The 13,606-nt window shown below is 45.2% G+C and overlaps 1 protein-coding gene across 1 annotated transcript in view; it reads left to right on the top strand.

The window, feature by feature from the left end:
* The window catches only part of AP3S2 (adaptor related protein complex 3 subunit sigma 2), a 100,747-nt gene that overhangs the window by 45,122 nt on the left and 42,019 nt on the right, over positions 1–13,606 (top strand). Inside the window, exon 4 of the mRNA XM_075345912.1 lies at positions 8,065–8,136. Within this exon, the coding sequence (XP_075202027.1) occupies positions 8,065–8,136 (72 nt within the window). The remainder of the gene's footprint in view (positions 1–8,064; positions 8,137–13,606) is intronic.

A 13,606-nucleotide genomic window follows, 5' to 3' on the forward strand; every position in this document is an offset into this window, starting at 1 on the left:
TTATAAAAAGTAATAGTATTTATGGGCAGAATTATCACAGAGATGCTGAAAATTTACTGATGATGTCCTCAGTTTTGCAAATATGAACGCCTCTATATCCAGAGGTTGTGTTACGTTATTAATATTATTGTTGTTAATAATAATGATAAAATAATAATTTTTATTAATAATAATTTATTCATAATTACAATAATTTGGTTTAAAAGTATGTGGATGATTTATGGAATTCTGTGTTTTATATTTCATGTATTGAATAACCTGTTTTCTTTTTATAGAAAGAATGATTGCAGTGCAGATTTCTGTGGTTCAAGCAAAGGTTATAAAAGCCATTGAAAGGGTTTTCCATTATTACGTTACAGATAAAAACAATATTTCTGCTGTTCCTGATTAGGTACAATCTATACAATGTGACTTTCATGCCTAAAGGTAGAGCTCCGGGGCCACACAGTTTTTGAATCTAATTATGTTTTGGATAATAGATTCAAAAAGGATAATAGATTCAAAAAGGGGGGGAAAGATGATGTGGAAAATCACATGTATTATTTAAGGTTTTAATTTGTTCATCGATTGGGTTTTTCTATTAAGTGTTCTTTATATTTTTATCTGTAAGGAGGATACAGCAGACAGACATATATCTCATGATTGCTCTGCTGTAATAAGAATTGTCAGGTTTTGTCTCAGATGAGGCCATTGTTAATGCAGATTTTGAGTTTTTCCGTAGATGGATCCAGATACCAAGATGCTGGTTGATTCTGCACTGGATATGCTGAGGTTACGCAACATGAGGTAATAAAAATCAAACCACTCCTCTCTCATCGAAATAGGAGAATGAGATGAAGATTTGCGATCACTGTGGTTCGTAGAGCGGAAAGGGGTAAGATAGGAAAATGTGGAGTGTGACGTGATAAATCTATAAAGACCGTAGAGAGTGTATGAGCCCAGGTGGAGGCGCTCTCCTGTTATCAAAAGAGCCGGTGACTGATGGAGCAGGCAACAAAGAAGCAGTGAATGGGCCTAGAGTTGAGAGTCCTTATACAATGCAGACCAGTACCTCGGTGGCTCCTGTCACGTCGTCCGTGATATTGGTCACTCCTTGTGTTCTTAAATCCTTACAGGAACAAGCGATTCAGCAAGGAACGGAGTGTGAGACGCAGGGAGCCAGTGACTGAGGAAGGTCTGTGGATAAAGGGCGGTAAGCTTTCTCTGCCATGAGCGCTCTACTCAATAATGGCCCAGGTAACCCATGTGACAAAGGTGTTGGGATGGACAAGATCTGGGCGGCACCACTGCTCAGTACCCAGGTGGCCAGACACCTCCAGTCTTGTAAGACGTGTGCCTATTAAGGTAGAAAAACTGTAAAGACCTCGTAGAAACACCCCCCTCATCCGCTCTACTGCTCCGGTGATTGCAGATTAGTCATATACATCTACATGAGTAGGTTTATATGAGTTTTGTGCGTGTTGTGTGAATTTCTTTTCAGGTCTGCTCTGAAACATATCCAGTGTGGAAAACGTTACTGCTGAAAAACTCATGGTGCTGGTGGTATGTAAAGATGGAGTTCCTAAAAAGCGGTAAAAGTACATATCCTATAGCAGAGGTCATTATAGAGATCAGTACCTGGGGATGCCCCTGATGAACCCATCTGCCATTGTGAAGAGGGGAGAAACGCGTTGCGCTTCTTTCATGCTAAGTGGCTGATAAATATGCGTTTATTTTTATTAGCCTGAGTGTGAATTGGACAGCGGAGGGTTTGTGATTGGACAAGATCTCCTCATGACTTTACCTGGCCTTATTATTATTATATTTATACAGTGGGTACATGTTATACATGTGAGATATTTAATTTCTTTTAGGGTTTGGTCCTTGAATTTGCTGTATCATATTGATTTAAGCTACAAACAGCTATGTAAATACAGAGTGTGAATATTTAATCTTTGGGAATGAATTGGATATATATACTTGCATACTGACGCCTCTTTATCCCCGGTATCTCACGGTTTCTATATTCCCTCACTGACATTAGCAGCACGTATTAGCTTAGCAGTGTAGGGATAGGGAGGGTGAGCCGTCGGTGAGCGGGGGCGCCAATTCGCCTTATAGGGTGCCGACCTCCGCTGCGAGGTAGGGAGAGTTTAGGGCTATTGCCCCAATCCCTGCCCCCTCCTTTATTGGAATATCTTATTGTGTCTATAGTCACATGGGTGTATGTTGTTTGGAATTTTAATGATTATAACATAATCATGTAACGATCCACAAGATAATGGCGAACGCTGCAAATCATGTAACAAATGTTCGTTTTCCTTCTTCTTAATAATAATTCGATCTTTACATAAGGTATTTTTGGTTTAGTACCTAGAACGTGATTATATTTCTCACAGATACTGCAGATACAGTGTGATATCCTGACCAGTGATGTATGAGCCGTATACAACTGCCTATATAGTGTGTTAAACATGTGTATCCTCCAATTCCAGATCCTAAATCAGTGTCAGGAGCACGTGGTCTCCAGCCAGGAGACTGGGTGATCCTAAAAAGACAAGTCAGAATGATCCCTGAGTCAGAATCAGGTGGACAGATCCAGCTTATCCCAACCACAGCAACTTCCATGAAGCTTGAGGGAAAACCCATCTGGAGACAACAACCCCTGTAAAGAGTCCATCGTACCAGCAGAATGGGGGTCACAACACACATAGTGCTGGATTATCTCATATAGAACTTTATGGAGAATTTCTAGATTGGGGATGATACATGGGAAATAACCATAAGGGAACAATGGGTACAGGAATATTACACAAATAAGGGCTCATGGTGGGAAAGACATTATCTGACCTGAACCAATCAATTATTTTAAGGGTTTAAGTGACTTAAGGATAACATACACTTATAGGTAACTGGTATTGTTTTATTTGTTGGTATTTGAAGCCGTAAAAGTGCTACTCTGTGTTACTGAAGATAATCGGATCCATGCATAAGGGAAATCTTGTTAAAGGCCTCCTGGTGGTAGATTATAGACCAGAGACAAAAAGAGATCCATTAGTGTTGTGATACAATCAAGTGTATTCGGGTAGAAAAGTCTCGAGGACGCGGACAGCACTCGGATATTGACTGAGAATCAGCCTTTCAGAAACAGTAATGCTAAAAGCTGCAGCATAGCAGTAAGAAGCTTATTCTTACAATTGCCTTACTCTTTCTAATCGATTAATCTCAAATTCTGAGTAAGCTCTTCAGCATTAAATAGTCTGTTCTAGTTACCTGTGCCTCTGTGAACTGTGTGTGCGGGATGTGATCAACTCTCTGATCAGCAGTCTGTACCAGTGGGGCAAAGGCTTAGTATTGCTTGTATAGCGGATAGCAAAACGGAAAAAGGTTGCAGTTAAAGCATTAGAGCTGATGTGTTAGAGGACCACGGTAGGGTCAGAAGGTTAATAAAGTATTTAGGGGGGACTGTTGAGGAGAGCCATAAGATTAAATACTTAATTAACCTCTTGACAAGGGATTGTGAGAAATATATCGTTTTGCCTTACATAATTCAGGTTTCAGATCATATACATGACACAGATATAAAGATGACCGCTATTTCCTGTTATCCACACCTTGCTTGGAATGCAAGGAATGTCCAGATGAAAGAAGATATCATATAAGAGAAGACCAACCCAAAGATCAGATGACATTACAGACCAGACCATCCAGCATGGATCCACCAGATGACGTCCCTCCCTTCACCATCACCATGGATCCATCCAATGATGTCATAGACCCGCCTACAATGACGCCTACCAATCAGCTCATGGACTAACACATTGTTCGACCCACTGACCAATGAACACATCCGGACATGCCCCTTTGCAAGGTTATATCAGAGCAAGCTCAGTTGTAATAAAGCAGAGCATGGGCTGACTTCTGTCGAGGAAAGATGAATATCCGACTGTGTCTGATCTCATTTTTCAAGCATGCACTCGACCCACACCAATTAGACCAGGCAGTAGGCAACTAGTGATCTCTGGTTAAGAGTTCACCTTAACAGTTGATCCTCCATTACACTTCCGAACTGCACTTACAGTCTTGCGGTTTGTCGTTAGAAATGGTCAGGAAACTTGTTGATGATTTATCCTCCCCACAGATTAGCGGAGCCCAATATTCAGTGCATAAGTTACATTTTCTGTCTGCAGCTTATTGAAAAGTGCTGTATGTCAACACTAAAAGTTTTAAGGCTATGTGCACACTAGAAAAAGGATTTTTCTTAAGAAATTTCTTGAGTGAAGGAATAGCACACCTGCGTTAAAAAACACATCAAAAACGCACCTGCGTTTTTACCGCGATTTGGTGCCTTTTCGGTGCGTTTTTGGTGCGTTTTTACCGCTGGTTGCTCCCTGCGTTATTGTGCCATTATCTATGGTAACTAACGCAGTTAGCTGCAGAAAAGAAGTGACATGCTCATTCTTTTTCTTAAGAAAATCTACTGAAAGAATTTTCTTAAGAAAAAAACGCAGTGTGTGCACAGCAAATTTTTTTTCCCATAGGTTTTGCTGGGGAATGTCTGCAGAAAGGTTACAAGAATTTCTCAAGAAATTTCTGCAGCAAAAACGGACCAAAAACGCAGGTAAAAAACGCAGTGTGTGAACATAGCCTAAGGCTGCTTTACACACAACGATATCGCTAGCGATCTCGTTAACGATGTGACACGCCAGATCGTAGATACGATTTGCCAAGATCGCACATAGGTCGTTTTGTGACCGGCGCTACAAAAACGACCTATGAGCGATCTCGGCAAATTGTATCTACGATCTGGCGTGTCACATCGTTAACAAGATCACTAGCGATATCCTTGTGTGTAAAGCAGCCTTTAGATTACATCGGTTTACTTGGACAAGACTGGGGTGTCTCAGAGAAACCTAAGAAGGCCCAGGACATTTCAGTTCTAAGGCTATGTGCACACGTCGCAGGTTTTTTTCGCATTTTTTTCATGCAAATTTTCCTTGCTTATTTTAATCAATAAAAACAAGGAAAAAGCATCCCAGTAAAGTCTGAGAATCCTGACTTGCTGTGCACACGCTGCTTCTTTTTTTTTCTTGCAGATTTTGTTGCTGAAAAGAGAAGCCGCATGTCAGTTGTTTCTGTGTTTATTTCTATAATCCCCTGCAATGCTTTATCACTACAGGGGATTATATCGTAGCACTTTGCCTTGCATACCATGCATATTCCATGGTGTGTGAGGATCTATGTAGCTCCGTGACCCTGGGTTGTCATGGTGAGGACCCAGGGTTACCATGGCAGCGATCGGGTCCCTGTGATCGCAATACAGGGAGAGGTAAGCGATTCCTCTCTTTGCCTCCTGAATGCTGCAATCACTGATCATAGAATTTAGGGGTTTAAACTGCCGGGGGTGGTGGTGGTGAGGGCACCGCTCCTGGTAGTGAGAGACTGGTCCCAGCTGTAACATCAGCCAGGGACCCGGCAGTGATCGTGGGGGGTACAGTGCCTGGACCCCCCATGATCGCCATGACTAAAAGAAGCTGGAAAAACGCATATGAAAACAAGCAAACACAATGAAAAATGCGTGTTTGTTCTGCTACGTTTTTCCTGTCAAAACATGCTTTTTGTGCAGAAAAAAGCACAAAAATGCAACGTGGGCACAAATCCTAAATCATGCAGAATATCGGATTACAGCTGTGGAATATAATGCAAGCTGAAGCCTATGTATGTCCCCGGATTCCTTTTGGGCTATGTTGCTTTGCCTAGGTAGCCAAAAACTCATGACTGTAGGGGTTTTTTTTCAGTATTTCCTCACAGCATTAGTTTTGGTGTGTTGCTTTTCACCTTTTTTTTTTTTTTTGCTTGCGACCTGATCCCGCTGGGATGGTTATGGATGAATTTCAGATCGTATTGAGGGTCTGTTGTAATTATTGAGTAGTCCGAATGCAGCCCTGCTGGAAGCTGCTGAGTCCAACAGTCTCAGTCTATCCCTTCTACTTTTGGATGTGAATATTGCACTAAATTAAAAGGGAACCAGTCACCAGGATTTTCGCGTATAACCTAAAGCCAGTGCTATACTGGCACTATCAGGCTGATTCTATACATACCTGTAGTGGTCAGCTCGGATGTTTACCTTTTGAAATCCAAAAAAGTAAAGTTTATAAAATTAGCTGCTTGTTGAGTGACAGCTGCACTGGAGCAGATAATATATGCATAGTTATCCCCTCCCCCTGTTAGAATTAGCATAAGTATTATACAAACGACTCACTTTGTCTAGCAGGACCTGTGTGAGGTCATACCCATGTGACCTGGTATCCAGCTTTGTTAGCTGAGGCCCCGCCCCTTCTGGTCACATGGGTATGACCTCACCACAGGTCCTGCTAGACAAAGTGAGTCGTTTGTATAATACTTATGCTAATTGTAACAGGGGGAGGAGATAACTATGAATATATTATCTGATCCTCAGCTGCTGTCACTCAACAAGCAGCTAATTTTATAAAGTTTACTTTTTTGGATTTCAAAAGGTAAACATCCGAGCTGACCACTACAGGTATGTATAGAATCAGCCTGATAGTGCCAGTATAGCACTGGCTTTATGTTATATGCAAAAATCCTGGTGATTGGTTCCCTTTTAAAGAGGTGGTTCACCCATATTTTTTATTGTCTAGATCGATATTATATTGAGAAACAATGTTTCTCTCAAATACCTTGTGTTGTCAATAGTGCCTGTGAGAGGCGCTATTGCAGACCGCTGCTCCCCGTCCAGTGACGTACCCGTCCAATGCTGCCTCGTCACATCCGTGCAGCCGGCTACATTCTGAGCCCATCTGCTCCCTGCTCCTCCTCCCTCCTCCCTCACAGCACGTCTCTTGCTTGCAGCGTTCTGCGAGGAGGGAGGGGGGAGCAGGAGACGCGCAGTGCTGTGCTAGGAGGGAGGAGGAGGGGGGAGCAAATGGGCTGTGACAGCAGTGAAACACCGCTCACAGCTCAGAGTCTGGAAGACTGTAGCTGTCCGCACGGATGTGACATGGCAGCATTGCACGGGTACGTCACTGGACGGGGAGCAGAGGTCTGCAATAGCGCCTCTCACAGGCCCTATTGACAACACAAGGTATTTGAGAGAAACATTGTTTCTCAATATAATATCGATCTAGACAATAAAAAAATATGGGTGAACCACCCCTTTAATGTAACAATTGTAAGCCCAGCCATTCCTTCAAAGTCTTGAGTCATAAAAGTAACTGATAGTCCCACAGGACCATCTTGTGCCCGTAACTTCTAACTGGTCAAAAGTTAGCAGTTACGTCATAAGAGCCCAATAAAAGTCTATGAGAGCATGTATGAAGTTCTCGTAGAGTTGCATTGAGTTGGACCTCCTGCGCGCTCCATGGAACACTGGAGCTGCCTGTAAGTCACAAACTAGAACGTCGAGATGAGCAACGCTGGAAACGGATGGAGACAGCGACAGGTGAGTATGAGACAGGGGCAGGGGACTTAGTTTTCAAGAAGCACTTCAGTGGTGAAATAAATAAATAAAAAATGCTGCACTGTTTTTTTAATATGGTACACTATTTATGTCCTAGTTTATCCTCCTAGTTAAAGTTGTAAGTTATGCATAATTGCGCTAATCCAAATGAAACCATAGGAAGTTCAGTTAATTTTCTGGAGTTACATAAGGGACTGGTCAAAATCTATATGGTAATATATACAGCATGAGCTGCTCAGCTCATTGATTGGTTAGAGTGGTGCTGAGAGCAATCGCCATGATGCTACTGTTGTAGCCAAAGCCTGAGACTGAAGCAGCAGCAGGGAGGCGGTGCTGGAGTGGGGGAGGGAGAGTTCTGTCTTATTTTGTTATTTTACATCACTGAAATCATTTGAGGTCCAACTTTCTTACGGTGGAAAAACACATTGTTACTATGAGAAGTATTTTGAGCCTTTTTTCCCACCTCAGGTTTGAGAAAACACCTGGTGAAAAAAAGAGGACATGTCACTACTTTGAATCGAGTTCATTCCAAACTCTGCACTGTCTAATCAATCGGCTGCAAAAAAAAAATTGCTGTTAACCTGTGTTTTGTTCTATACTTCTAGGTTTTTGTGGAAACTTTGGACAAATGCTTTGAAAATGTTTGTGAACTTGACTTGATCTTTAATGTGGATAAGGTGAGTTACTAAGAACTATTGATGCACTAATTTGCCATTTTTGTAACTTGAGCAACGTACCGTATTTTTCATTTTATAAGATGCACCGGATTATAAGACGCACCCCAAATTTAGAGATAAAAAAAAAGGTAAAAAAAAAATAAAAATGAGGTCCGTCTTATATTCCGGTGTTGTCTTACTGGAGGGGGGCAGCAGTGGTGGTGAAGCGGGGTCACAGGAGGCAGAGGTTGTGCTGGCAGCGGCGGCGGGTCAGTAGCGGCAATGGTGGCGGATCAGTGGTGGCAGTGGTGGAGCAGGCTGGTGCGGTGAGTGTCCCAGTCTGTCTGCGGTCCCGGTTCAAATGATTGCACCAGGAGCGGCACATGCGCAGATGGAGCTGTCATTCAAGAGCTCCATCTGCGCACACGCTGACTCCCGGCGCCATCATTTGAAACCGGGACCGCGGACACACTAGGACACCTGCCGCATAGCCACTGCAGTCTGCACAGCCACCCGCCCGCACGCACAGAATGGCAGCCAGCAGGCCACTCGGCCGCCTGCCCACCCCGCACAGAGAGGCACCCGGCCGCTTGCACGCAGCCACAGGCACCTGGCCGCCCGCACACACCCGGCCGCACAAACAGCACTTCACTAAGCTAGATTCGGATTTTAAGACTCTTTCTTCCCCCCCCTCAAATTTTTGAGAGGAAGTGCGTTTTATAATCCGATACAGTATGTCTTACATAAAATAAGAGTTCGACCTTCATTCTCCATTGATAGAAATATTACCCAGAGTGGTGCATTCACTCAGCAGTATTTTTGGTCCATATGAAGCTGCAAGCCCGCAACCAAGAGAGCATGCTCTCGTTTATCGTTTTTTTTTTTCTTTGTTTTTTTTGCTGGGGGGGGTATTACATCTTTTTGGTCCTGCTGCTGAACATGTAAATATTGCATTGTCATAGTGATAGCACTCGCGCATGCCTTGATGTGTCGGTACAGCCCACTGTGATCTGTGCACAACACGGCAATAAAGTAATCTAAGGCCAATTAGATGCTGTATTCTGCAATCATTAGAAGTGAAATTCAATGATAGGCGCTCTCTGTAGGCTGCCACACGTTTATGGTTCTGTGTAATTTCGTTATCTCTGCAGATAAAAATTGCTGACATGTTTTTTGACTTATCCTTGCATAATACAGTATTTTGCTCCCATGACCTTACAATATAGTTTTATGGACTCTAATACCCAGAATTATTGCCTAATAAAGGTAATCTGTTTGTATCAATTAGACAAACTTTTATATATGCATGTGATACTGTCTGATTTACGGCCTCTGCAGTTTGCAAGTATGTAACAAAAGTGAGTACATCCCCACATTTTTGTAACTGTTTTATTACATCTTTTCAAGAGACATCACTGAAGATATGACACTTTTCATACAACATAAAGTAGTCGTGTCCAGCTTGTATAACAGTGTAAATTTGGTGCCCTCAAACATAGTCATTAATGTCTACAGTGGGTACGGAAAGTATTCAGACCCCTTTACATTTTTCACTCTTTATTTCATTGCAGCCATTTGGTAAATTCAAAAAAGTTCTTTTTTTTTCTCATTAGTGTACACTCTGCACCCCATCTTGACAGAAAAAAAGCAGAAATGTAGAAAGTTTTGCAAATTTATTAAACAAGAAAATCTGAAATATCACATGGTCATAAGTATTCAGACCCTTTCCTCAGTATTGAGTAGAAGCACCATTTTGAGCTAGTACAGCCATGAGTCTTCTTGGGAATGATGCAACACGTTTTTCACACCTGGATTTGGGGATCCTCTGCCATAATTCCTTGCAGATCCTCTCCAGTTCCATCAGTTTGGATGGTGAATGTTGGTTGACAGCCATTTTCAGCAAATGAAGCAGAGCGTGATCGCCTCCCTTTGGAACCTAGAAATATCAAAAAACTGACCTGCACATCCAACAAATGTGAACAGGTGCTAACTGAAAAAACATAGTAACTATAAATGCAAACAGTTGCACACTGAAAAAAGCCAAAAATGTACTAGGAAAAATATGGCACTGCATTACTGCAAAAGAGAGATATTTAGTTTATGTATTGGCCAATGCATGTAAGCCCGGAAACCAACGGCAAGGTATATCTCTGTATTCCCGGAACCTAACTTAAATGCCACTATCTAGGTTAAAAACATCCATATCTGGGAAAAAATGCCACTATTTGGACTGCAAACCTCCATGTATGGGCAGCTAGGCTCCCGGAATATAGAGATATACCTTGCCGTTTGGTGTCCGGGCTTACATGCATTGGCCAATACATACACTAAATATCTCTCTTTTGCAGTAATGCAGTGCCATAATTTTCCTAGTACATTTTTGGCTTTTTTCAGTGTGCAACTGTTTGCGTTGATAGTTACTATGTTTTTTCAGTTAGCACCTGTTCACATTTGTTGGATGTGCGGGTCAGTTTTTTGATATTTCTAGTGAGTCTCTTTCTGACTGAGCACTCCGCCCTAAGACCTGGCTGTTCATAACCATTATAGCAGGAGCCTACCTGCCCATACATGGAGGTTTGCAGTCCAAATAGTGGTATTTTCTTTGTCACTCCATTGGGAGACCCAGACAAATGGGTGTATAGGCTATGCCTCCGGAGGCCGCACAAAGTATTACACTAAAAGTGTAAAGCCCCTCCCCTTCTGCCTATACACCCCCCGTGCTCCCACGGGCTCCTCAGTTTTTATGCTTTGTGCGAAGGAGGCAGACATGCACGCACAGCTCCACAGATTGGTCAGCAGCAGCTGCTGACTATGTCGGATGGAAGAAAAGTGGGCCCATATAGGGCCCCCAGCATGCTCCCTTCTCACCCCACTCTTGTCGGCGGTGTTGTTAAGGTTGAGGTATCCATTGCGGGTACGGAGGCTGGAGCCCACATGCTGTTTTCCTTCCCCATCCCCCTTAGGGCTCTGGGTGAAGTGGGATCCTATCGGTCTCCAGGCACTGAGACCGTGCTTCATCCACAACTCCTGAGGAGCCTGCTGGATAGGAGCCGGGTATCGTTCAGGGACATGGCCCTGCTACTTGGAGGTACTCTGTGTCCCCGTGGGGACCGCGCACAGCAACACTCCAGCATTGCTGGGTGTGCTAGTGCACCGGGGACAGCGGCGCTGACCGGGTTAAATGTGCCATTACACACTGCAGCGTCGCTGAGTGTGTTTGTGTGAGGGGACTACCGCACTGACCGCCGCTGCCATGCTTAACACTGCGGCGCGGCTGGGACTTGTAGTGCGCCGGGGACTTCCGCGCCGGCCGCGCTTATACGGCGGCCGCGCTTATTACTCGAGTCCCCGGCTTTTGCGGCCTAGTCTCTTTTCCTCCCACCCCCAGCCCTGACAGGCAGGGGAAGGGCGGGACGCTGTACAGGACGAGCAGCAATGAGGGCTGGAGCATGCTTTGCATACTCCACCCCCCTCACTGTGCACAGTGGGGCACCAGTTCCCGCACTTTCTGGGTCACGCCCACGGCTCCCTCCTCTCCTCAGGACGCCGGCAGCCATTCCTGTCAGCTCCTCGGACGCTGCAGAGGGGGACAAATTCTGGGAGACCCAGGCGGGGATTCTGGTGGCCTCACAACCGCTTTAAGCGGGTGGTAAGCAGCACCTCTGGTGCTAGCCCCATTATGCAGAAGTGTAATTATAAATTATATGTTTATGGTATATACTTTACACTGTATGGTGCACAGTTGATTTCTGGCTATATACCCTATTGTGTTGCTCAGGGAAGACAATAGCATGGCGCCCACAAAGGGCAGGGGTGCCAAAACACAGGCTTACTATGCTGCCTGCGCCGCATGTACGACCCCGCTACCGGCAGGATCCACTGACCCTCATTGTATACACTGCTCGGCCCCTGCAGCACTTACTCAGCCGGAGCCTCTGCTAAGGGGGGCCCAGGGGGAACCACCTGCTGACACTGTCCAGGTGACGGGGACGGAGTTTGCAGTCTTTACGGATAAACTCTCTGAGACTATGGCTAAGATACTAGAAGCCTTGCAGTCCAGACCGGTATCTCAGCACAGGGACACTGTTGAATCATTGTTCCCTGGCCCCCCTCAGTTGGACCAACAATGTCCCCCCGGGGTATCTCATAGATCCCAGGCTGAGGGCTCTGACACAGACCCCAGCCCCAGACCGACTAAGCGAGCTCGCTGGGAAATTCCCTCGACATCATCATATTGTTCAGGGTCTCAGCGGGGGGAATCTCTGGTTGATGACGCGGAGACAGCTGATCAGGATTCTGATCCTGAGGCCGCTCTCAATCTTGATACTCCGGACGGGCACGCCATTGTGAACGATCTTATTGCGTCCATCAATAAAATGTTGGATATTTCTCCCTCAGCTCCTCCGGTGGAGGAGTCAGCTTCTCAGCAGGAGAAATTCCATTTCAGGTTTCCCAAGCGTACACCAAGTATGTTTCTGGACCACTCTGATTTCAGAGAGGCAGTCCAGAATCACCATGATTGTCCAGATAAGCGTTTTTCTAAGCGCCTAAAGGATACACGTTATCCCTTTCCCCCTGACGTGGTCAAAGGTTGGACTCAGTGTCCCAAGGTGGATCCTCCAATCTCCAGACTGGCGGCTAGATCCATACTTGCAGTGGAAGATGGGGCTTCACTCAAAGATGCCACTGACAGGCAGATGGAACTCTGGCTGAAATCCATCTATGAAGCTATCGGCGCTTCTTTTGCCCCAGCATTCGCAGCCGTATGGGCGCTACAAGCTATCTCAGCAGGTCAAGCGCAAATTGACGCAGCCACACGCACGTCCGCGCCGCAGGTGGCGTCCATAACCTCTCAGACGTCGGCATTTGCGTCTTACGCTATTAATGCTGTCCTGGACTCTGCGAGCCGTACGGCGGTTGCATCCGCCAATTCGGTGGTACTCCGCAGGGCCTTGTGGCTACGGGAATGGAAGGCAGATTCTGCTTCCAAAAAGCGCTTAACCAGTTTGCCAATTTCTGGAGACCGATTGTTTGGCGAGCGTTTGGATGAAATCATCAAACAATCCAAGGGAAAGGATACATCCTTACCCCAGCCCAAACCGAACATACCCCAACAGAGGAGGGGGCAGTCGAGGTTTCGGTCCTTTCGGGGCGCGGGCAGGTCCCAATTCTCCTCGTCCAAAAGGCCTCAGAAAGATCAAAGGAACTCTGATTCATGGCGGTCTAAGTCACGTCCTAAAAAGACCACCGGAGGTGCCGCTACCAAAGCGGCTTCCTCATGACTTTCGGCCTCCTCAATCCACATCCTCGGTCGGTGGCAGGCTCTCCCGCTTTTGCGACACCTGGCTGCCACGGGTAAAAGACCGTTGGGTGAGAGACATTCTGTCTCACGGTTACAAGATAGAGTTCACCTCTCGTCCCCCGACTCGATTCTTCAGGTCATCCCCGCCTCCCGAGCGAGCCGAGGCTCTTATGCAGGCGCTGGGCACTC

Source organism: Anomaloglossus baeobatrachus, chromosome 4 (genome assembly GCF_048569485.1).
Source record: "Anomaloglossus baeobatrachus isolate aAnoBae1 chromosome 4, aAnoBae1.hap1, whole genome shotgun sequence".
Lineage (NCBI taxonomy): Eukaryota > Metazoa > Chordata > Amphibia > Anura > Aromobatidae > Anomaloglossus > Anomaloglossus baeobatrachus.